The sequence below is a fragment of the Scheffersomyces xylosifermentans genome (assembly GCF_036884685.1).
Source record: "Scheffersomyces xylosifermentans strain CBS 12540 chromosome Unknown RJT20scaffold_3, whole genome shotgun sequence".
Taxonomy (NCBI): Eukaryota; Fungi; Ascomycota; class Pichiomycetes; order Serinales; family Debaryomycetaceae; genus Scheffersomyces; species Scheffersomyces xylosifermentans.
The window spans coordinates 1,732,123-1,756,326 of record NW_027042941.1 but is presented as its reverse complement, the minus strand read 5'-3'; the positions used below and the strand labels follow the sequence as shown (position 1 = coordinate 1,756,326).

At 40.0% G+C, this 24,204-nt stretch overlaps 10 protein-coding genes and 1 non-coding gene across 11 annotated transcripts; 5 read left to right on the top strand and 6 right to left on the bottom strand. All coding sequences in view use genetic code 12, as the record gives it.

Moving 5' to 3' along the window:
• Positions 1-306: 306 nt before the first annotated feature.
• RJT20DRAFT_38092 (uncharacterized protein) lies at positions 307-954 on the top strand. The gene has a single exon (XM_064919929.1). It carries the CDS (start codon positions 344-346, stop codon positions 905-907), a length of 564 nt encoding a protein of 187 aa, XP_064775311.1. The 5' UTR covers positions 307-343; the 3' UTR covers positions 908-954.
• Positions 955-1,001: 47 nt separating this feature from the next.
• RJT20DRAFT_147813 (protein disulfide isomerase) lies at positions 1,002-5,175 on the bottom strand (the record flags this gene model as incomplete). Its single annotated transcript, XM_064918941.1, has 2 exons — positions 4,655-5,175; positions 1,002-3,373 (listed from the first exon to the last, which is right to left on the bottom strand). The coding sequence occupies exons 1-2, from the start codon at positions 4,710-4,712 to the stop codon at positions 1,002-1,004; spliced, it is 2,430 nt and encodes an 809-aa protein (XP_064775310.1). The 5' UTR covers positions 4,713-5,175.
• Positions 5,176-5,777: 602 nt separating this feature from the next.
• Positions 5,778-7,263, bottom strand: RJT20DRAFT_127418 (NAD+ transporter). Its single transcript, XM_064917004.1, has one exon. The coding sequence runs from the start codon at positions 7,165-7,167 to the stop codon at positions 6,019-6,021; it is 1,149 nt and encodes a 382-aa protein (XP_064775309.1). The 5' UTR covers positions 7,168-7,263; the 3' UTR covers positions 5,778-6,018.
• Positions 7,264-8,938: 1,675 nt separating this feature from the next.
• RJT20DRAFT_38080 (pepsin-like aspartic protease) lies at positions 8,939-10,636 on the bottom strand. Its single transcript, XM_064919928.1, has one exon. It carries the CDS (start codon positions 10,316-10,318, stop codon positions 9,086-9,088), a length of 1,233 nt encoding a protein of 410 aa, XP_064775308.1. The 5' UTR covers positions 10,319-10,636; the 3' UTR covers positions 8,939-9,085.
• Positions 10,637-12,035: 1,399 nt separating this feature from the next.
• RJT20DRAFT_38071 (pepsin-like aspartic protease) lies at positions 12,036-13,818 on the bottom strand. The gene has a single exon (XM_064919927.1). It carries the CDS (start codon positions 13,673-13,675, stop codon positions 12,428-12,430), a length of 1,248 nt encoding a protein of 415 aa, XP_064775307.1. The 5' UTR covers positions 13,676-13,818; the 3' UTR covers positions 12,036-12,427.
• A 2,234-nt stretch (positions 13,819-16,052) lies between these two features.
• On the top strand, positions 16,053-16,717 carry RJT20DRAFT_127413 (CXXC motif containing zinc binding protein). Its single transcript, XM_064917003.1, has one exon. The coding sequence runs from the start codon at positions 16,093-16,095 to the stop codon at positions 16,576-16,578; it is 486 nt and encodes a 161-aa protein (XP_064775306.1). The 5' UTR covers positions 16,053-16,092; the 3' UTR covers positions 16,579-16,717.
• Positions 16,718-16,724: 7 nt separating this feature from the next.
• On the top strand, positions 16,725-17,704 carry RJT20DRAFT_38063 (CXXC motif containing zinc binding protein). The gene has a single exon (XM_064919926.1). It carries the CDS (start codon positions 17,073-17,075, stop codon positions 17,556-17,558), a length of 486 nt encoding a protein of 161 aa, XP_064775305.1. The 5' UTR covers positions 16,725-17,072; the 3' UTR covers positions 17,559-17,704.
• A 687-nt stretch (positions 17,705-18,391) lies between these two features.
• RJT20DRAFT_127410 (Cu/Pi carrier) lies at positions 18,392-19,709 on the top strand. The gene has a single exon (XM_064917002.1). The coding sequence runs from the start codon at positions 18,601-18,603 to the stop codon at positions 19,513-19,515; it is 915 nt and encodes a 304-aa protein (XP_064775304.1). The 5' UTR covers positions 18,392-18,600; the 3' UTR covers positions 19,516-19,709.
• AGE2 (Age2p) lies at positions 19,710-21,353 on the bottom strand. Its single transcript, XM_064917001.1, has one exon. The coding sequence runs from the start codon at positions 21,099-21,101 to the stop codon at positions 19,932-19,934; it is 1,170 nt and encodes a 389-aa protein (XP_064775303.1). The 5' UTR covers positions 21,102-21,353; the 3' UTR covers positions 19,710-19,931.
• A 1,121-nt stretch (positions 21,354-22,474) lies between these two features.
• RJT20DRAFT_127406 (uncharacterized protein) lies at positions 22,475-23,780 on the top strand. Its single transcript, XM_064917000.1, has one exon. The coding sequence runs from the start codon at positions 22,899-22,901 to the stop codon at positions 23,391-23,393; it is 495 nt and encodes a 164-aa protein (XP_064775302.1). The 5' UTR covers positions 22,475-22,898; the 3' UTR covers positions 23,394-23,780.
• Positions 23,781-24,028: 248 nt separating this feature from the next.
• Positions 24,029-24,109, bottom strand: RJT20DRAFT_t57. Its single transcript has one exon. It is a non-coding gene; the product is annotated as a tRNA-Lys (tRNA).
• Positions 24,110-24,204: the final 95 nt, after the last annotated feature.

Here is a 24,204-nt window from a genome sequence, read left to right as displayed (position 1 = left end):
ATTTGGTACAATTTGGAAAATTATAACGTTTCTCTTGATTGAAAAACGTGGGTGTTGTGTTCTGTTTTTCATGTGTATTTTGTATGCCCTGAGTCCCTACAAGTATCTATCTAGCAGCGAGGAAGAAAATCACCACATTTAGTGAGGAACGCTGCAGCCAAATCGAAGATTCCAGTACTGTGCGGCGCGTGTATCAGCAGAGTATTTGTGATGCGGCTCAGGTGTCACGTGACTATCTATAAACAAATACCGAATCAGGAAGACGGCTTTAGTAACCAAGCAATATAAGAAGTGTTTCTTTAGATAGAAGTGTAATAATCGCAATTCGAAAGCTTTTGGTTCAATGTCCGAGTGGATAGAAACGTCTGCCGGAAACAGAATTTCTAAATTGGCTGAAATCTCCGGACCGGACCGTATAATTATCAGTGGTAATGCCACTATCCATCCAGGAGTGAAAATTCATGGAGATGTAGAGTTGTTAGCCAATGCCTCTAACAAGAACCCAGATACAGCGACTACCATTCAATTGGGTAAATTCTGCTACATCCGATCTAATAGCCAGATTATTCCTCCAGTTTTGAAGGAATCAAAGCCAGAAAACAAGACATGGCATGGACCTATTAGTATTGGGGCATACACAATAATCGGAAACAATTCCATAGTAAAACTGGCTAATATCGGTAACAGAGTCCTAATAGAAGATGACTGTGTTTTAGAAAACCTCTCAATTGTTTATGACTGTTGCTTGATACGACGTGGTACAGTAATTCCACCGAAAACTGTCATACCTCCCTATAGCGAAGTCAGTGGTGTGGCAGGTAAAGACTTCTCCGTGAGGAGTCTAAATAATAGCTACAAGAAATTGATAGAATTAGAAGCTAAAGAGTTACAAATCTTAGGCATTTAGTCTTGCTCTCGTGACATCTGAATATATTACAATTTGTATATTATGGCATTAAAATCCCCATCATCAAAGAATAAGTACATAACGATATACCTTGTTAGTCATTCTTTGGCATGTTGTTACCAATGATTCCGACAGACTGTCTTCCTCCCTTTGTTAACCTTCTCTTCTTTGAAAGTTTCCTTATTGCAAAAACCACAATGTAAACTGCCACAGCCAAAGTGATGTATCCCATGAGACCCTTATCATGAACCCTATCCATGAATCTCAAAACTCCCCCATATGGACTTCCCACCAATTTGGTGACAGCTTTACTGTTTTCCACCAAAGATGAATCCAAAAGGGAAAGTAACAAAGGCTTCAAAGTATATGGATCGTTGGTGAGTTGGTTGCCGCCCACGTTCTGGTCCCAGTAATATCTATTGTCCCTGGAAATAACAATAGCATCACCTGCCTGAAACTTGGAGGTATTAATCTTCCATTGAGAAGATCTTATCTTATCTTGCTTAGCAACGTCAATAAACGTGAATAATACTTCACTGTTAGTGAACAAGTGTGGAACCTCCTCTCTCAATTCCTTTATTACACGGACACTGTCAGCATTCAGCTGCTTCAACTTTGCAACCCTATCGTCTTTAGCTTCCCTCTTCTTTATGACGTCATTGAAATAATACTCCTTCTTCAAATAGTAGTATTCATGTGCTGCAAGTGAGATGTTATAAAATGCCTCTGAAGTTTCTTTTTCATTGCTGGAATCTATGAAAGCAACAACAACTTTATCGCCTTTTTCCTCAATATCCAGATTGAAGTAATGTGGTATAAGTTCCGAAGTCAACTCATTGAATAAAGGAAATTGATTTTCGGCCACAAATTTCTCCAATTTCTTAGAATTTCTTATATCCTCTGGGGCAAAACTTTGGTACACTGTTGTCATGAGAGCCCTATCCTTAAATACCAAAAGAGTAGGTTTGGATGTAAGTGTGGTCGCTAAGTACATTGCCTTATTGAACTCTCTCTTAGGCTCCTTCTTGTTGTAGTGAATGAAATCAACCAAACTTTCAGCTTGCGTTTGGACGTTCTTCTCAATCTTTTCGTGTTTACCCGTATACAAATGCACATTGAATGGAGAGTTGGTAACAAACTCTAACAAATGAGGCAAAATTGCTTTATCTTCTTCAGTAACAGACTTTTCGTCAAAGAAATAGACCATGGAGACTACGTTATTCAATGGATAGTAGGTGTCCAAAGGTTCACCAGGCAAATTCTTCACAAAATCCATAACTTCGGTAATTCCTCTGGCACTCAAAGTCTCAAACTGGGAGTTTTCAAACAAACGATTTGCAAAAGCCTTCATTTTGTCCAAGTCAATTTCGTCCTTGTAATCGAATCTGATCTTGCCAACTGACTTGGGAAGGAACATGACGAACTTAGGTAAAGATCTTGTTCCTGGCCTAGTTAGCTCAGGCATTTCCAACAGTTTGCAGATAGAAGGATTTGTCTGACAATTAAAGTGACCAGCTCTAGACACAGACAATATGTGATTCGATAATTTATCCCAAACATTCTTTATGTCAACACAATCAGGACAGGTCTTGGAAAACTTATTCTTTCCTGTAGACTCCGAAGACGCCCATTCATGGTCTGTAGATGGGAAGAAAGTGATAAAATGAGGTTCTTCTATATCACCCGCTATGATCTTTAACATTTCATCTGCACCTATCAACTGAGATGAACTGGGAATATCGATATTACCCGAGTTATACTCTGCTACGGCATTTCTCATGTATTTCTTGAAATTCTCTGCCGTTCTTGACAAAGATCTAGGATAAGCATCGACATTTTTCAGCTTTCCTGGAATGAGTTCTCCAGTTTTAGGGTCTTTTAATGGGGCGTACAATTTCAAGTTTGGATAGAACTGGATTTCTTCTCTTTCACACAAGTCTCCACTCTCCACACAGTTGATCTGTCTCATCTGTATGTTCAATTTCTTCATATCTTCGTGGAATTCTCTATAGGCTTTTTCCCATACTGGAGCCAAAGCTTTACAGTGGCTACAGTAGGGAGAGTAGAACTCCACAAACGATAACTGTCGACTGGTCTCTTTATCGAAATCTTCCATGGTCAATTGAGAAGGCATTGGTAGGAGATCACTCGGCACCTTTTCCTTTTCAACTTTAGCCTTTTCTTTGGTAGCTTCATTCTTTCCTTTCTTGTCATTCTTATTTCCACTGGCCTTTTTCTCTGCTTCTTTGAATACTTCTTGTACATCATCCTCAGCAACATTTTTGTTCGCCGGTTTAGAATCCTTTGCATCGACGGCCTTATTTACATTGATGTCTTTAAGCAAATCGGCGGCGTCGGCGATGTCGCCGTCATTTTGGACCTTTGCTGGGACGTTTTGTTGCTCATTTGCAGGGATTACTGCTGGTGTAGCCAATACACTTGGAGCGATAAGTGACACTAGTGTCACTGTTGCAGTGGCAAGTGATATCCTCATGGTGGGCAGGGAATTGTTGTAGAATTTCGGAGATTTGGGATTTCTGGCGAATTCACCTCTTCTTATAGTAGCTTTAGCAGGTTCTATTCCACTTGGATGTTGCAAAAGAAACAGATTAGTTACTGCTGCTAATAAAGAACACCGATAAAGAACAGTGTTGTAAAAACGGTTCTGTAAGCCTTTTTTTTGTTTTTCGCCGTACAAAAGAGACACGGATCTTTAAGCGCGCCCATAGTTAAGGTAACTATGAGAGGTTGGAGAGAGTGGAGATTTAGTTAGTGGTTTAGGTATGGATGGATACAAAAGAGATGAAAGGTGTAAGTTGTGGGTGTTGAGTAGTAGGTTATGTAGGTTATGGATAAGAAGGAGATGGGTATGTTAGGATGTAGGTGGATATGTGAAGTTGGATATGGGAGTTTATGTTAAGGAGATTGGTGAGTGGAGGTGACTGAGTGAGTGGAAAGAGTGGGTGAGTTGTGTGGAACTGAGAGTCAATAAGTCAAGGAGTTATAGCTAAGAAAAGTATTTTTGGACGTTTGACGAGTTGTTAGCTAACAAAAATCCTTGTGATGGGGGTTAATTTACAAAATCTACGTAGTACAATTTTAATGTTGCAAAGCCGAAATGGTGAGTTGTTGCTAACAAATATGTTGATTGAGCATATGTAAGAGTTTCGCCTAAAGATGCATTATATAATGATGGAGCGAGACTACAAACCCAAATAGTGATAAGTATCATTGTATAGAGAACCAGGGGAGAACAAGGTGAGAACCAAGTGAGAACAAGGTGAGAACCAAGTGAGAACCAAGGAAACAGGTGGGAAACTACTTAGTATAGAAATCAATGAAGTGGGTGAATGCCTAATTGTTTATAAGAAAGTGTAAGCTCAAGCTGAAACATATCAGTAAGACTCAGCGTACTTGTAGAGGCTATAAAAATCTTATTTACCGTGAAAGAACTCTCCAATGGTAAGGTGAACCTTAATGAACGATACCAAGTAGTTAAGAGTAACTGCCAGGTACCGAATAAAGAAATACTCTCGATTCCTCAACTCTCGATTCAATTCTCAACTCTCGATTCAATTCTCAACTCTCGATTCAATTCTCAACTCTCGATTCAATTCTCAACTCTCGATTCAATTCTCAACTCTCGATTCAATTCTCAACAACATATTGAACGAAGACAATATTGACCGAAGACACATTACACTCATCGAAACAGCTAATACTCTCTATGAGAGCAAATAATAACACCATATTCAAAAGTTAACTTCATTGTCATAGTTAAGAAAATTAATAGAGTAATGCTCATTGTTAGGCGCTAGTTAAGTGCATAGTTCGCAATGAATGTTAAAGAACGCCTAGTTAAACCTAAGAACTCTTAGGCAAATAACACACCTTGGGGCACTCTACACAAAGGGATTACCGGTTTTATTCATTCTGCCATATTTTTGACAGGAAAGAACCAATCACTCAGTCATTAGATAGAGACTGTTAGCGACGGTTGAAAAGCCTTTTGATAGTATACCGTTATATTTTATAGGCTTTAGTGCCCAAATAGGCAATATGGCAGATCTTATCAGATATGCGATATGAGGTACCAAATCTGGGGTGGAAGCTTATAACAATGTTACATTTCAGATATGAGATCTGAAGCTGTAGAAATGAACGACCGACTCTAACCATTACAGAGTATCTATACTATAAATCTTAGGAATCGTATTCAGCAAGGAAAAGAATTCTGGTTAATCTTACTTCGTATTGGATGTCCTATACCCACGAGAAGAGAGCCGCTTCATTGGGTGTGATGGTACCGATGCACTGGCAACACCTCCTATTATTCCTGTTATTCCTATTATAACCCATTATGGCTGCAACGTCTTCCCCATACTCCAAATATAATCCACCCTGTACAGTCTATATCTCCATTTGGCGCAAAACCGCTACAGTCAGTTATGCATTGTCAGATACGGAATGTTCAAGGATGGAATGGGCGTCTCGTATTTGACAACACCCCCATTGATGAAAGTGTCAAACGGGGCGAATCGGAAGGAAGGAGTTCCTGGTTTACCGGTTGACTTGCTTTCTAAGCCCGCTAGAAGGGTCACTGGTAAGTTGGAATACCGCTAAGCGTTTCAAATAAGATTAAGGTTTTCGCAGCAATGGGTGCTACATAACAGTTGATGTATGCTAAACATTATTTTGGGAGAGAGAAGTTGTCTTGGTCAGCTCACGTATCCTCGTTAACTGTCGTACGATTACTACTTGTTTCCTTGACCCCACCCTAAGAAGACAGAAATGTCAGTGCTTGTCTACACTTCGTTTAGAGCTTAGCCGATTCGGCTATTTACTAAGTGTGGCTCGCCTACATTCTCAACTTGCTCATAATGAATATGTATCCGTATATAATGCTCTAATGCTAATAAATAACTGAACTAATGTACAAAATAGATCTATAAATATATGACAGGACCGCCAACCTAAGCTATCCGCTTGGCTGCACGCAGCAAGTAAGACCCGTATCCCTCATGCTCTCTGTCCCCTCTATAAAGTATTGGATTCTTAATCCTATTTCTTTGTCAAAAGTTCCCTTCTGATCATCTTAAATTTGAACTATCTTATACTTTGTGGCTGATCTCCAATAAGTAAGTCTTGAAGTACTCGAAGCTAACCAAGGTTACTGCACTGGCAGGCACCGTTCTAGCTAAGTTTATTCCATATCCAGCATAGAACCCCTTCAAGCCTTCTTTTTTATATATCTTGGCAATAGCCAGCGCCAACCTACCCTTTTGATGCTTCTGGCTTATGTTCTTTGTGTCTTGCAATTGCATTCTTGTTCTTAAAATCTCATGCGGGTAGGTTATGGTACTAGCCACCATCTTGGAGAGTGAAGAAGCAATGATGAGACGCCACAATATTGAATTTGTATACTTAACGTCGGTATCACAATGAAATATCTTCTTTAACTGTTCGTACACTGGGAAGTGGATACCGACATGCAAAAGACCAAAGAGTGAGGGCACCAATCCACTGTAGAAAACTCGGATTCCCTCTTCACGATACATCGTTCTAAGAGCGTCCAAGGTTCCTTTGTAGTATGTTCTCTTGGGGCCCTTGCTATGTCCGGACATTGTATCGTAGATTGTTTGGCCCTTTCCAATTTGAATCATGAGTCTTGTCTTAACCACCCAGATCGGGTTGACGGCAATGGAAGATGCCGTTCCCGCCGTCAATGCTGAGATGAAATGTGTAGCTGAATCTCTTTCGATTCCTGCGTATTTATAAAGAATAGAGGGATAAACCTTCTTTGCCCTCTCGTAGACCGTGAAATATATGGTCCAAGTAGGTAAATATCCGATTGTTATGGGCACCAAGCCCCTGTAAAGGCCTCGGATTCCTTCCTCACGCAAGATGGTCTTGAAAGCTCCTAAAAAGCCCTTGTATTGGATCGCCATGTTGGAGTTATTCTTGGCCATAGCTCCTTGTGCCTGGAGTCTTGTTTTCACGACATCCAATGGACAGACAACGATACCAGCAAGAAACCCCGATGCGGCACCCGCCATTGTGATAATCTGGTTGGTGGAGCATCTTGAGAGAAGCGCTGGCGACGGCACTCTGGCCAAGTCTATTTTGTGGGTTATCTCGAAGCTGCTCTTCTGGGTGCCTCGAAACTCGAGATCTTCGCCATGGACGATATCGGAGAAGTCGATTGCTAGTTTCTCCTGGGTGGGTTGGTCTACGGCACGGATGTGATCTCGCTCCGTCATCGTGAGTGGTGAACTGTGGTGACGATTAGGGCTGCCAGCACTCCGCAGTTCTCTGGCTTCTAGTCAACACAGTGTCGAGTATCCTATCAAGTGCTCTGGTTCCTGGAATAGAACTGCTGAGCGATTAGCCTAATCACTAAAATGTCGTTTGCGCCTGGTAAAATTATGAACAAAGGATGTCGCGATGTCGGAGTGGAATACCAGGTTTATGAAGTAGGAAGGAGACGAGTGTATAGAGACGGTTTAGTTAGTGAGTGAGGGTAAGTGAGTGAGGGTAAGTGAGTGAGGGTAAGTGAGTGAGGTTAAGTTAATGTGAGGGTAATAAGTAGTAAGTGCGTGTGATGTATGTCAGTATAAGTGTGTACAAGCTGTAGAAGTTATAGTAGCTATATGACGTGTAGTATGCGATAGTGATTTCATGAAAGTGATGAAAGCTGATGAAAGTGATGAAAAAGCTGATAATTACGATTGTCGGAACTACTTGTGATTTTAGAGAAATGAACAAAATGAACAAAAGGGAAGGATATAGAATAGACAGATGTGGAGTTAATTGTATAATTGAAGCAAGTAAGATGCTTTATGGCATTCTTCGTGTGTATTTCTTATTTTACCCAGGTGTGAGTAAATACTTGTTAATTCTCTTTTTATTGGACACACTACAGATAGTTGCTATACCCTCAAAAAAAAGGACCTTTTGTCAAGAAATAGAGATGAAAATGGGAAGTAGAGGCTATTTGAGTTCTTTTGGGGAGGAGCTTACTTGTGTTACCGGTAGGGTCCCGTTTACAAGTTAAAATGGCTTTACCGACCGTGTTGGGATATAGCAAGTTAAAAGTCCGATATAGTCACACGACATTGCCAACTCAGGATTATAAAGTTTCTGTGGAGTAATAAAAAAGAATACTGAAATATAAGTAAAAAAGAAAGATTGAATTATTACTACACGATAAGGAAACTGCGTCCTATAGGAGCCATGTATCCCACTTACTAAAGACATCGAAAGTGAACGCTATCATGCTTCTTCAGTTCTTGCCTTGAGCGACTGACGGCGTCCGTTTAATAGGAAACGATAACATAAGCACGACTTCTAAGAACGGATAATCTAGACGCACAAACAACACCTGCTAAGACTAGTTGATGAGTGTGGGTATAATCGAAATGACATTGGCTAATATATTGGTCAGCTGGTTAACAGACTATATCCAAATCGCTCTTTTTTTTTGCAGCAATTGCATGGAGAAGTGCTCTTGGCAACAGTTTGCATATGTGGACCTCTATCTAAAAGAAACAGTGCTGATATATGCTTCAACAGAAACCAAGAGCACGTAAACCAAGTTAGAATCCATTACCACAAACTGGTCAACAGGCCCAGAAACCACCGATAAAGTAGATATCGTCATTTGCTTCTCAATCCACTGAATAAGGACTACCAAGCACAGGGCATTTCAGTGTTAAGTTCACATGGCTTGTAATTATTATTAAACCTTTTTCGAAACTTCGAGTCAACTAGTTGACGCTTACCGACTTTTAATGTACTTTGTCACTCCAAAAAGTGCATAAGTTCTCTCAATATCACCTGTCAACTCAGTCAATCTGTTGTTTGCGATTCGCCTTACGATTATTTGATATCAATTGTGTACACTCGCGTGAACTTCTTGCTGTATAAATCTTGACATATTTATTGCTAACCAATTAGAACCGGATCACAAATACATATTCTACTAAGACTTCTTAGCTTCAACACAATGTACAACGAATATTGGAGAAAAAATTTTTTATTGGAATATAAAAGAAAAAACTCAAAAAAAAAAAGGATACAAGCTATGAAAGCTCAAAAAGAAAGAAACAATACTCAATACTTAGTTAAAAAAATTGTACCAGACAAGTTGGAGAACATTGTAAGAGATAAAATAGAGAGTTAGAAAGGAACGATGTCCTCTTGGGTAGTGTATTTGACTTGAGCAAGAGATATTGTGTTCTCGTCAAGGTTGTAAGCAACGTAAGCACTTCTCAAGAAGTTGTCACCCAAGATTTGGGTATCACGGGTAGATCTAATAGCTAAACCACAGCCGCCTGTGAACACCTCACCATTTTGGAGGTGCAAAGGTGTTGTCAACTCTGAGTATGGAACCTTGATGGTGACACCATCGAAATTATAAGACACGTATTGGTCGGAAGGTTGATCACAGTCAATAATGTAACCAACTGAAGGGTTAGGAGTTGCATTTAATGTTGTAGCAACATTATCAACTACATCCTGTGATAAGTAGGTTAATGTCGTACCAGAATCCAAAACTGGGGCACTGTTTGTAATAATTGTGTTTCCACCGATGGTCACTGAGTTCAATTCTACACTCAAATCAGTTAGACTTTGAACTGGTAACTTTACCAACGAACCTTGGATCTTAGCTTTATCAATTCCTCCAAAAATGATTGTACCAGAGGCAGCGGATTTTTGAGACAAGTAAATTGAATAACCTTTGGTGCTAATAACACCTTGATTCTTCAAGAGGTCTGGCAAGTTTTCATAAAGTGAATCAGTACTCTCATGCCAGTCATAGCCAATACCAAAAACTCCAAATCTATCCGTGGTACTATCAACATCAGCAAATTGAAGTTGACGGACACTTGGTCCTCCGACAAACGAAACATCATCCTTGACCCAGGTTCCACTCGAAGAGGTTTGATCCATGTACTTGATATGGAATGGAGTACCAAGGTCCTTCACGGTAGTCGAGGTGGACTTGTCATATACACCAGAACTGTAACAGGTACTATCTTGGCAAGAGGCGCCCTTTGAAACAACCCACAAATCAGAAGATCCAGTGTCAAGAAGTGTGGTGACAGCCTGCTTGTTAGACCCAATAAGCAAGTTTGTGGCATAATAGGTCTTCTCGTTGATCAACTTAGCTTCTGGCTCTCCATCTCTCTTCAGGTGACCAGTAAGCAAGATATGAGGTTCATTTGAGGAGGTCAAGTTTAACAGATCTCTGCTGGATCCCCTGACAACGTCGAAATCAACCTTGAAAACCTTGCCATCTCTTGCAGCGAGGTCTTGCGAAGCATCTTGGGGGATCAGCAAACCATTAACAAGTAAAGCAAGGGCGAGGGCGAGGAAGGCCTGGCGAGAGAAGGATAAGATAGATACCATTGTGTTTTCTGGACGAATTGTAGACAATGGTTCAAAATCAACAACAGATTATCCAAAAACTGGAAACGATGCTCTATTTAAATAGTTCAGAATCTCTAACATCTAGAATAGTTCGAATTGTTGGGAATGGGCTACGATACCTGAGAATGGACTGTGATACCTAGGACCTGTTGTGTAACATGATATGATGTAAATTGGCATACTTTGTCTCTATTGCTGGAATTATAAAGTTTAAGGAAGCCTGCATTCTTGATGAATTGAAATGCTATTTAAATAAGGAAATTGAGGTGTTCCACTATACTCAAATCTGTGGAGTGTAAATGGCTCTGTTAAGCCATGGCTGCCATCTCTAGAACATGGTGAAAGTATTTGGGTGCAATTTTTGAGGATTGCAGCAAACTTATTCCGCATTCGGGTTCCTGTATATGCATTTGAGTTGTGGTTACTTACGGGACATGGATAGAGTTGACAATCTCAATGCCTGTTGACATTTAATAGGCATTCATAGAGAGACGGCAGCACCGGATTAAGTGGAACTTCTTCTTTTAAGTTTATATCAGGTTGCTTCTTCATTAAGGGGGTTGCTGATCAACTACTCGACATTTCCAATACAGAATATAAGAAGAGATACACACAATGGAGCCGTACGGGATTTCATCTGTAGATCGCTCAACTTTGATAAAACAATATCACCGGATTTCGAAAATATGGAACACTATAATTACAGAAAGGAGAATGCCAGTGAACGTGTGGACGGAGTATATTTCTTCCTTCCACCAAGGAGCGAATTATTATTACCCCTTAGCATATTTTGGAAGAACAAAATTAGCCACATGCGCGTTGCCGTCCAAGTCAGGATTAGACGTATGACATATTTTTGTAATCAAATGGTTGCTATAAGGGTCGAGCACTAGTGCACTAGAGAACTCCCGTAGTACACGTCGTGGTCGGTGCTACGAGCAATCCAATTTTATCTTATACATTTGAGAGGCTTCTTCTCGAAGTATTCGGTTGACAGATTGAATTTCTCGCGTAATTCCATCTCAATCTTATAAATGCTGGTATATTGGGACGAATATTACATATTGGAGGTTATTCCCTGTTCACTGCAATTAGCAACAAATAGTATATCATACATGAAGACGTAAACACTCTTTGAAGTCGTTCACTGCTCAAAAGCATACCAACGAATGCCAAAAACGTGTAACCAATAATCTGGTCATCACTGGATATCCTAATTCTTTGGTTCTCCACTTTGCTTAGTATCCTCTCTGAGCTCATTAAAGAAAACTTATACAATAGCTTACTACGACATGTGTTCATCATGAATAAAACAGTATTGCTGACTAAAGCTTTTTTTTTTTATTTGAGAGCGTTCGTCTTCTGTCGTGTCTCTAGATTATTTAAACATTCTAAAGGGGGCTGGGTAGTTCTTCCTTGAATGTGAAAAGCGCTCGACGTGAGCTTATTTTTTTAAACAATTAGAAACTTTATTAACGTTGCATTTGATAATCTAGTTACAAATGTTGGGTGATCGTGGAGAAGTTCGAGTATTATATCCTCCGTAATGTTGGACAAAATAGTGCGTCATTTTGGTGGTTTTGATCTAAGTGTCTTCAATTGGGGAATGCAAAAGAGTAGCATCTGCCAGCCGGAATTATTCAAGAGAGCATGCAACCAGTTGCGTAATGTCAACTATTACTATTCTATTTAGCCCGCCTTTAACGGAAGCCCATTCATTTGCATTTGAGTATGACGCAATATCGGAATCAAACCTAGGGTATATTGGAAATCTGTTCTATTGTGTGAAAAAACAAGTAGTTCTGGATACGCAGTATGACTGTGCGTACACTTTTGAAAATATCTGATAGATGTGAAGACTAATTTCATGCCTAAAGCAATAATGTAGTTATGCCAGTGAGTATCCTGCAAATTTAAACAAGGACTCTTCAGACTTCCTTTGTTGGATGAGTATAGTTTAATAGGAAAAAGAATTTATTAAAATAAAATATAAAATTCAAAAAAAAAATGGAACATACGGCTTCAGAAGAGAAATATTTGAAAAATTGTACCAGACAAGTCATATAATAACACCTGTAGGAAATTCGATTAGAAAGGAACGATATTCTCTTGGGTGGAGTACTTGACTTGAGCAAGAGAGATAGTCTTCGCGTCGAGGTTATAAGCAACGTATGCACTTCTCAAGAAGTTATCACCCAAAATTTGAGTTTTATCGGACGCAATCACACCTAAACCACAACCAGGGTACTTCTGACCATTGGTGTAGTACAAATCAACCGTCAACTCTGATAATGGAACCTTGATGGTAACACCATTGAAATTGTATGAAATGTATTGGTTGGATGGTTGGTTACAGTCAATAATGTATCCAATGTTTGTAGCAGGAGTTCCGTTCAATGTTGAAGCAATGGCTTTCACGATACTTGTAGTCAAGTGAGTCAATGTAGTACCAGAGTCCAAGAGTGCGGCACTATTGGCTGTTAAAGTCTTTCCAGCAATATTAATAGTATTCAAGTGTACACTTAATTCATAAGGACTTTGAACCGGTAATTTTACCAACGAGCCTTGGTACTTAGCATTATCAATTCCACCAAAAATGATTGTACCAGTGGCTGCAGATGGTTGAGACAAGTAAAGGGAGTAAGCATTGGTAGAGATAACTCCTTGCTTTTTTAATAGACTTGGTAAGTTATCGTAGTCGGTCTGAGTACTTTCAAGAAGAGTAAAACCAATACCTAAAACACCAAGTTCAGATGTAGTTGTGTCAACATCAGCAAATTGAAGTTGACGGACGCCTGGTCCTCCCACAAATGAAACGTCATCTTTGACCCAGGTTCCATTGGAAGTGGTTCCATCACCATACTTGATATAGAATGGAGTCCCAATGTTGTTGAATGAACTGGAAGTGGACTTGTCATATACACCAGAGGCGTAGCAGCCAGTGTTAGTATTTCCTTGTTTGTCTTTACATGTAGCATCCTTTGCAACAAGCCACAAATCAGAAGATCCAGTGTCAATTATAGCAGAGACAGCCTGTTTGTTGGATCCAACAAGCAAGTTTGTGGTATAATAGGTCTTCTCGTTATACAAAGTTACTTCTGGCTCTCCGGCTCTCTTCTGGTTGGCACTAATCAAGATATGAGGTTCATTTGAGGAGGTCAAGTTTAACAGCTCTTTGCTGGATCCTCTGACAATGTCGAAATCAATCTTGACAAATTTGTTTTCTCTTGCAACAAGATCTTGCGAAGCATCTTGGGGGATCAGCAAACCATTAACAAGTAAAGCAAGGGCGAGGGCGAGGAAGGCCTGGCGAGAGAAGGATAAGATAGATAACATTTTTGTATTTTAGTGATGATTGAAAGTCTGAGACTGAAGATATGAAGAGGAAGTCAAAACCAGAGAGATTCTCTTACCCCTTTATATAGTTTGAAAACCTGGAGCAGATTTCATCTTTCGTAAGATGGATATTCAAAGCCACCACTGTGGAACACCCGATGAAGTGAACTTGCTCTCCTTTTCATTTAAGGTTTAAGAAGCTACCTACGTATGAATAGTTTTACAAAACATGGACGTCTTACAGGAGAGTTGTGGTGATTAAGTTGCAAAGTCTCCAATTCAGGCGCATGTTTCGCTCTCAAAATGTCCATTCTGCAGGAATGTTGGCCTGCATTGAAAATGGGTGCAATTATTTGAGGATTGCAACACAGCGGAAATACAGTTCTCGTATCCTACATGAACAAAGTGGATATTGTGCCCAGTATCAAGCTAGTGTTCATTTCTGGACAACCTTAGGCATAGGGGGCGTTGTCGTAGATGCTTGTGCCGAAGTGGAGAAGAATTCCTTGCTGCTCTGGCTGGAAATCTGTTACTTTCGTTGACTTTTCTTGAATGATAGATAATCGCGGATGAAACGCCATTGGTCGAACAGATTGATACTGCAAAATATAAGAAGACCTACGCACAATGGAGCCGTACGGGATTTCAGCTGTAGATCACAACTTCAGGTGACACAATATGTGTAATTGGAAAAGATTGTTACAACCCACGCAATGTCACTTAGTATCAATTTCATTAGATGTAACCGTTCGATTATGCAGAGTATTTTTTTCCCTTTATCATGATTCTTTCAGCAGATATTATTCCCCTGATATATGCCTGAACGCAGGTTTTAGACATGTGACATGTTGGACGTCTAGTCATGTGGTATATAACATATACTGTAATTCATGAGAGGCCTCTTCGGATATCTTCGGACTAATCTTGAAAGATTTGGGAATCTTCGTCTTCATAATTCTAACCTCGCCACGGGAAATCTGATAACCCAGAAACCTATTTGATGTGAATCTTATAGTTGGCAATATTTATCACAGCGTTTAAAATTTACGTAGATCCCGCTCCAAAACGGATCCATACAATACTGTAAGTGGGGTGTCTCAATAGCCGAAATACGTAATGCCAAGTCTTTCATTTGCATATATACCTCTGACATGGATGGCTCCATTTGAACCGTGGTAACTTCAAAATCCTCCCAACTAATGCCTAAGCTCTTTTTTATCATTCTTACGGATGGACAATTTGGGAGTCTGAATTGGATATAAAAAAGCAAACCTAACGAAAGGGGCGGATAAGTTCTCGGAAACGCCTTCAACAAGGAATTGTTTCGGTTTATAGAAATTCCGAGTAGGTAAACTTCTGAAACTGTTGTTTTCCAGTGCCTTTCTCGATGGTCACACATAACTGATTTAATGTTCAAATTTCAGTATCCAGGTAACTTGTGGGGCTTAATAGTCGTACTCCACCAACGTTATAGTACTCAATTGACATAGTAGGCTCAGCCGGTAAGCCTTCCTATCATCCCTTTTTTTGTTCTATTTGACAGCCAAATCATAAGCTTGACGTGCGAAATGCATAATAGGCGCCATGGCTCAATTGGCTGAGGAAAGGGCAGCTTCCGACCATGGGGGTGGTACGAAATACTGTTCACGATAGGGTTAAAGCGGCTGGATAATTTATTGTTCTTATTCAGAGATTTTTGACCCTCGGCTCTCGACAAAGGAATTATCTTTCTCCACCTCTCCATCCAAGTCTACGAGTATCAATGCTCAATATCAAGAAACCTAAATAGATGTTTTGTTTCACAATATCCATAACGATTTATTTGTAAGCCTCGATGCTCTATAGGTGGCTCATTTTTACGAGTTCTTAAAAATGAAAATGTTTGTTAACACAAACAAACGATTTGTATAGCTGCGTATTAAAAGGATCATTGTTAACCATTTTATTGAAATTCTGTCCTTCATAGTAACTTCGCAATTTGTATGTTGTATTTTCTATACCAGTAGTCTATGATTATACGTCCATTAGGATCATTCCTGTGACAGCAACCTCCTCCATTATTGCAAATAAAAGATTTTGCGCTACCAGTTTGTATGAAAATTTTATTTGGACAAGCAGAAACCGATGACAACTTCTATTCATAACCTTAAGATATGAATTCTTAACTTTTCTTGCTTGAATGTAGAGAAACAGAATCAAATGATAGATTTAAGTACAGCAATTGAAACTTCACCATATCTGGACTCCTAACAAAGAGGAGCTACCATAGCTACCAGATACACCGGTGTGCACATAAGCTTTTGAAAATCGTCCATTTTCCATGTATAATGAGGAATTGTTAGTACGAATGGTACAACTTATTTTAGAAGAAGGATAGCATTTAAAGCCCAATCACATATTTTTAGTCTTTACCAGCCATGGTGAAGTTTTATTTAAAGATTTTTGCAACCTTGGATGCTGTAACGGACGTGGAACCAGTGGATACTCCCGAGTCTCCATATGAATACACGTTCACTATTCAGTGCACTAAGTGTAGAACCACACATGATAAGAGTGTCAACATAAATCGATTCGAGTCCCACGAAATATCCGGATCGAGGGGTGAAGCCAGTTTTGTATTCCGCTGTAAGGAATGCAAGGCAGAGCATTCGGCAGCAATCACAAGAACTGCTCAGAAACTTACTGCAGAAGACAAGAAACCAGTCCCAATATTGGAAATTGATGCTAGAGGACTTGATTTTGAGCTGTTCATTCCTGAAGGGAAATTTCAGGCCGTCGGTTTAGAGTCGGGAACTAAGTTTGAAGAGGTTGACTTAGAGGACAATGAATGGTATGATTATGACGATAAGGCTGGTGCAGAAGTAAGCATTACTGATGTGACTTGGGAGATATCTCGTGCTTAAACATAATTGCATAGTTTGGTTAAAGGTGTAGGTAGTTAAAGTAATGTGATAGAAATTTTGGGTAAACATCAAACGTAGGTCATCGTATGTGTATCGGATTTATTTCACTTCGACAATTTTTATGTAAAACCTCTTCTTTACAAAACAGTATCCAAAATTTCAATCTTCCTAACATAATAATCATTCTCCCGCTTTGGTGCCGTGCGTTCTATCGGACTGAGTTCTGTGGATCCTGTCAAAACTTGTCATGGTGGTGATACGTTACCTTGAAAGGGACTATGAGCGAATGACTCTTCGCTCGGAGTCGGTTTTATTTCCCAATGCGGTAATTCGAGCGACCTAATGAATCAGAATTTGCAACAACCGAAGATTGTGACTTATCAATGGAAGGCTAACAAGATATACCATCAACAACAGTGAAGAGGATAAATTGAAGCAAATTCGTCCTGTTTTCATCTAATTCTGGGTATTTTCATCACTATAACACAATAATAATGTTGACCTACGTGCTTCAAGCATCTGCTGTTTTGAAAAATGTCACTGGCGTCCAGCCAGTTGATACCCAAGAATACCCTTTTGACTACAAATTCAGAATAAAATGTATTGGCTGTAAGCGAGTACATGATAACCCTGTTGAAATGAATAGATTTGATCGTTTCGAGGTAACTGGTTTCAGAAGAGAAGCTAATTTCTTAATCAAATGTAGAGATTGCAAGCGTGAAAGATATGCTACGTTAAAAAGACTGAAGGAAAAGATTTGCGAAGATGAGCATCAAACTCCTATTTTAAGAATCATCACCCATGGAATTGAACTCTTAGAGTTCATACCCGACGACCAATTTGAGTGCCAAAGCAAATTATCGAATCGTGTAATACAAGAAATCGATTTAAGTAATGGAGAGTGGTACGATTTTGATGACGAAGGTAATGGTGACGTAGGAATTGATGCTGTTAAGTGGGAGCTCACTTTAACGAGATGATGCGAAAACAGTCGATCTCGTTAATTTTTATTTTATTTAAGGCACATATGTCTCTATAGTTTATGCACTATATACAAATTTATAATGATATATACTACTGTGATAGACAAATGTAAAGGGGAGTATAGGCTGCTCACTTCTTTCGTAATTACCGTTGCCGTAATCTACCAACACGTCATCGTATTGTTCTGTTATTTCAGATCATTCACTCCGTCTGCATGACTTGCAACACAATGCCTTTATCGTCACGAAGCGGAATTTTTCAGCATCCTTCTCCGTCGGCATCGGCAGAATCAATTCGCCGATTCAATGCAGGCGCATCCTGTCATTTCCACAAAGAAGGGGGTGTGGGTCTTTGTCAAAATCAAAGAAACAAAGAGAGGGTATGAAAATGGAATTTGTAGCAGTTGGTGGAGTTGAGCCTCAACCACCGTGCCGTAAGTAGGGATTGTGGATGGAAGAACAATCTCCAAATTAAAGTTGGCACTCGAGAAGTGCGATGGCCTAATCATCGGAGTAATTTATTCAGCACCATAGCCTAAATTTCTTTGTCCCCCCATGCCCAGAAACCTACCACCGTTGCTCTCACACGAACCTTCTATTATTCTACCTTCATTATAAACCCCATCTTGTAACCACGCAGCATAATGTTCTCTAATTCTTTCCACAGAGTCCTCGAAATCCCTTGCGACGGCTCTACCGGAGAAACCTGGCACTCGCCGGCCACTGCGAAAATAACCCTGTAAGTGAGCAATCTTATCTATGGCGGTACTATAAATAGGAAACTTAACCCCCTAAACGTTGAATATTCGGACGATGAAATTCCATGAAGTATCGAAGCATTCTTGTTTCTTTTGATTTCGTTTAGATATATATAACAATTCGAAACCGTTCGTGGTCAATTGGTCCATAGGCGATTTGCTTGTAATACTGTATCTTCTTATTCCCTTCCTATATTCCTTAGAATAGCCATCGCCAATCCTTTGGCTCTATATAGACCCTTACCTTTCTACAACTCCAGAAAATACTTCAAACCCACACAATGACAGGTCTTACAGACAAGAAGATTGAATTGTTCAGTAGAGACTACTACATCGCTTGTACTATCGGTGGTATCATTGCTTGTGGTCCTACGCACTCGGCTGTAACTCCATTGGATTTGGTTAAGTGCCGTCGTCAAGTCAATGCCCATTTGTATAAGTCGAATGTCCAGGGTTGGAAAACCATCTTGAAAACCCAAGGTGATTCCATCTTCACTGGTTTTGGTGCCACTTTCATCGGTTACTCTTTCCAGGGTGCCGGTAAGTACGGATTCTACGAATTTTTCAAAAAGACGTACTCAGACTTGGTCGGCCCAGATATCGCTAACAAGTACAAAACTGGTATATACTTAACCGCTTCAGCTAGTGCCGAATTTTTGGCTGATATTGCATTGTGTCCATTCGAGACCATCAAAGTCAAGACCCAGACCACAATTCCTCCATATGCCAACTCTGTCTTTGACGGTTGGTCCAAGATCACCAAGGCTGAAGGTCTCGGTGGTTTGTACAAGGGTTTGGTGCCATTATGGGCTAGACAGATTCCATACACCATGGTTAAGTTTGCCAGTTTCGAGAAAACCGTTGAACAGATCTACAAGTACTTAGGTAAGCCGGTCTCCTCGTACACTCCAATTCAACAAACTGGGGTTTCTTTCCTTGGTGGTTACATTGCTGGTATCTTCTGTGCAATTGTTTCCCACCCAGCTGATGTGATGGTCTCTAAGATTAACTCCGACAAAAAGGCTGGTGAGTCTCTTGGAGGTGCTTTATCCAGAATCTATAAGGATATTGGATTCAAGGGTGTTTGGAACGGTTTACCTGTCAGAATTGTTATGATTGGTACCTTGACTGGTTTCCAATGGTTAATCTACGACTCTTTCAAGGTTTACGTTGGATTGCCAACTACAGGTCATTAAATTGACAGTATAGATATCAATTATGATTCCAAACATTCATTAAATATCCTAACAATTGCATTCATATGCTGGCTGGATTTAATTTTGGTATGATATTAGACTAAAAGGTTTTGCAATTAATAGCTGCAAAAATTTAGCTTTGGCGTATTCAGCTTTGCACCCAAGCAGAATTATAAATATTTAAATATGGATGTTTTATTAGTTATATATAGTAGTATTCATATTCATATGTACAGCTTCATTAACAGTATAAATCATCAAAGTGAACTCCCGATTTAGTCACTACTTACTATATCATATTCGGGTATAAGAGGCCAGGCAGTTGGTGGTTCCAATAGACTATCTTTCGTAGTAGATTACGTGCATTATCTATTTATGCGAGAAGTGAAAGATGCGAATATAAGATCAATTATGCCTTAGCTCCATACGTTCTTGAACAACTCGTCATCCAAAACGTTTGCATTCACAGAAGCTGCATTTCCATTTGCAGATGCGCTGCGTTCCCATTGATTAGTTGGTGTATTTTCCGCCCATTCGTTATTCCAGTTGTTACCGGCTTGTCTTGAGTTTCCAGAGTTATATGAGTTGGTGGTGCTATTATTAGCAAGCCTCTGTTGTGAGAAATTGATAGATCCTTGGTAATTGTTTAAAGAGTTAAACGAGCTTGAGCTTGTACTGGGATTAGAATTAGTAGAGTTCTGAGGTGCTGGACTTCCTCCAAAATTCAATCCTTGTAACGAATTACCTAAGGAATTCACACTAGCTACTGGGTTAGGACTATGTGATTGGTATCTTTGCTGTTGCTGCTGTGGCTGGATAAAACTAGTCGAAGAAGATGGAGATGAGTATAATGACAAAATAGATTTCTTAAGGTCGGGACGACCGTTGTTACTTGCTATGCTTCCACCAGTGGACTGAGCTGACTGAACTGAACTTGTAGGAAGTTTTGGCAATGAGTTATTGTTTGTTTGGATTGCTTGCGGCTTTGGAGATGGAGAACTTGTGAAAGCACCAAAATCATCATTCAATAAGAGACCTGAATCAGAAGTTTTCGCCTTTGAAGTAGATTGCGATGATAACAAATCCACATTAGCGCTTCTAGACGATGTTGCAGTAGGTGCAACGACATTTTGTGCAGATGTGGATGATTGTGTGACCTTAATTGATAATGGGTTCGGAACTGTCGATGAGGCAGCCCATTTCTTGATATCGTATTTAGTTCTGATGAAACTCTCAATCTTCAGTTGATCAGGAATATAGTCATCGGGTAACTTGGCCTCCCAGAACGCGTTACAACGTTCATTTCCCCATTTGACCATGTTTTCAATTTGATCGTCGGTCCAAGCATCAAGATCTACTGATTTTACCTTGGAAATATGGGTTCCCATGGATCTGTGGATACCGGAGCATCTAATGCAAATGAAGCATCCCAAGCTCCAAGAGGCCCAACGCGGGTTTTTGGATGTTTTACAGTCGGCGCATGTTTTATTGGCATTTTCCTTAAGAAGCTGTTTCAATATGGCTTTGTGTTTCTCGGAATGGGTCTTCTTCGATGAAGGCAATGCTGTAGAAGTGCGGTAACTCATAGTTGCAAGCGTATAACGAACAGATCAAAAACGAGTTAGGACGAAGAAGCGTGACCAATACAGTGAGAAAGCAGACTCTAATTTGATAAGATGTTTTCAGTTTCTGTCGTAACGTGCGCTGATTGTCTCTATGTAATGTATAGTTTTCTTGCGGCACGCTTTCCACCGTCTGTCAGCACAGTATTGGTTGTATCAAATATTAGCCGTATCATACAATTAGCGATGAAAATCGTTGAGTTTGAAAACGAAAACGGAAACGGAAAAAATGTGAGTGAGTGTAGGAACGTGATATTAGATCATGTGACATGGGTTAGAAATGATGTCTACAGAAAAAAAAAGTTACCTGTGAATTGTGTACAGTTTTTACAGAGTATTAGTGGGGAGAGTTTATTGTGGTGTCTTAGTTGTTTCTCGGTAATATCTTAGTTGTTTCTTTAGTCGTGTCAAATTTGGGGTTCCTAGTCGTGTCTTTAGTGGTGTCTTTTGTCATTTCTTAGTTGGGTCTTGTTTCTCGGCCCTTTCTTAGTGGTTACTTAGTCCCTTCTTTATCGTGTCTTTATCGTGTCTTATCATGTCTTAGTCCCCTCTTTGCCGCATCTCAGTCCTGTCCTAGTCGTCGTGTCTGTGTGTTGGTCCTTTTCTGTGTTCTCATCTCAGGCGCTTTGGTACAGTGCAAGACAATAAGCATCTTTCTCACCACCGCACATATCGCAATCGGATGTGACATAAAATATGCTATGTGAGGTGTTCCGAAATAGGTAATTTGAATGAGAAATCTTAGTATGCTTCTGTGGTTACATGGAGAAATGATATAGATCTCCACAAAGAGGTACATGTCACAGCATCCAGTACCACCCCCCCCCCATACTCTGTACAGAGTATGCATCTTCTATCTGTAGTCTTTGAAGGTACTATTGTGTGATGCTACTGTTTGCCTTATGCTACTATTGCATCAAGATAGCATCAAGATATTATTTGGCTCATGCTAATCTGTAGTCTCTGTTCCTTTGTGTGTCTGAAAATCTCTGTCCCTTTTCTCTCCAATTAATTCTACAGAGTGTAGTACTCCTCTATCTGTTGCGTGTGATACTACTATTGTGTGATGCTATTTGGCTGATTATACTCTTTGACTTATTCTCCCTTTTGGCTCATACTACCTTTTGCCTACTTTTGCCTACTTTTGCCTCATACTATACTGCCAATCAGTAGTCTCTGAATATCCGTCTCTTTTCCCTCGTTTCTATGCCTTCCTTCCTTCCCTGTTATCGTAGCTGTCGCATTCGCAACAGAAATTTCTTTTGTCGGTTTCTCCATCAGGAATGTGTGCTCCTGTGCAGAACTTCTCAGTCCCCGACCGAAAAAAGTCTGGATGCCCATAGTTAAGAAAAAGAGTGGTAATTTTAAGGTTCTCTGGTAGGTGGAGAGAAGTGGCTACTGAGAAGACTCTGTTGGATAGACAGTGGTCGTTGTTGTGATTAGTGATAACAGATAGCAGGGGTAGTTCGCCTAACTGTATAAACCGAGCTGTCGTCAAAAAAGACTTGAAAAAGAAACATATATCCCTTCTTTTCCTTGGTGACTATCCATGACCATCTGGTCAAACCTCTTCTCCATCGATTTCCTCCACCATCTCCAACCAGATCTGGATCGCCAGCTGCCCGCCAGAAGCCAAAGATAGCGATATTTTGTGGTATAAACCCAGTCAAAGCATAGTTTATTATATCCAGCACATCTCCAGAACTCCAGACGATCTTGTTGACTCTATTCATCGTTTCTTTTGCATATCTCCCTCCCACCATGGCCACTATTAACAACACAACCGAAAAGTACCGACCTCGGCAGTTGTATCTGCTCCAGGAGGTTAGGAAACACGACACCCCTAAAGATCTATGGATGGTTATCTATAATAGGGTTTACGATGTCACTGCCTTCGCCGGGGACCATCCTGGCGGAGTAGAAGTGCTCTTCGATTGTGGAGGAGTAGATGCGACCGAAGCATTTGAGGACGTAGCACATTCAGACGATGCCGTGAACATGCTAGCGCCATATTTCCTTGGGGATTTGGATCGTAGTGACCATCGCAGCTATACCAGTGAAAGACACCCCAAAGACCACTACGCTTCGATGAAAGAAATACGACCAATCCCGCGGAAGCGGAAGAGTAAACATAAACAACAGCTCGACAAAGCATTCATAGAGAAGGTCACAATCGGTCTTTTGGTATGTCTTGCCGTAATCTCGATTATAATCTACGTGTGTATCCAGAAGTTCAAATGGGCATATCATGTCTAGACAGAGTGGTAAACACGGACACATCTTCCTTTCGAGGTCGATGCTCTTTAAATCGATTGGAATCCTATCACATTTAGGATTTACCACTTGATGGCATTTCCAGCATAATATTCAAGGTTTATCCTTGCTAGTACAATTATTAATTATTTATTACGTGGTTTTCAACTTGATAATCACGTTCACCATACTACGGCATGGCTAAGTTCAATTTACGGTTCAACTAGTGGTATTAGTGTCCAACACTTCACTCAGTTTCTTTAGTTCTCGGTTACATTACGGTTCTTTTACAAGACAATCATATTTCAATTTCCCAAAAAAAAAATCCACATGGACACACCCTATTCATCTATTCATAGTATAAATACAAACCATCGTTACAATACTGCCATTTGTATCAGCATTTCTATATCTGTCGTAGAGAAAAAGCTCAATCCTATACAAAGCAGCGCCCCCTATCTGCTTCAAAGTGCTTTCTAGTTATCTCACAATCAAAGTGTCGCAACTTACGAATATCGGCATTGTACTCCTCTTTCAACGTTCCTTGCATTAGTATTGTTGTTAACAAGAAAAAAGAAGAACAATGGCAAAGGTTATAAATAAGAAAACAAGAACTAAAAAGAAAACAGAAAAAAGAAAGCCCGATGCGGGGGTCGAACCCGCAACCTTTTGATGTCCAATTTAAGAGTCAAACGCTCTACCGATTGAGCTAACCAGGCTTTTGTTGTTTGGACAGAGATATCCAATTCTTTGAAAGTGTTGGAATCACGTGATTATATAACGTGATTTAGTAATTTAGCGTATCTGGCTCCTG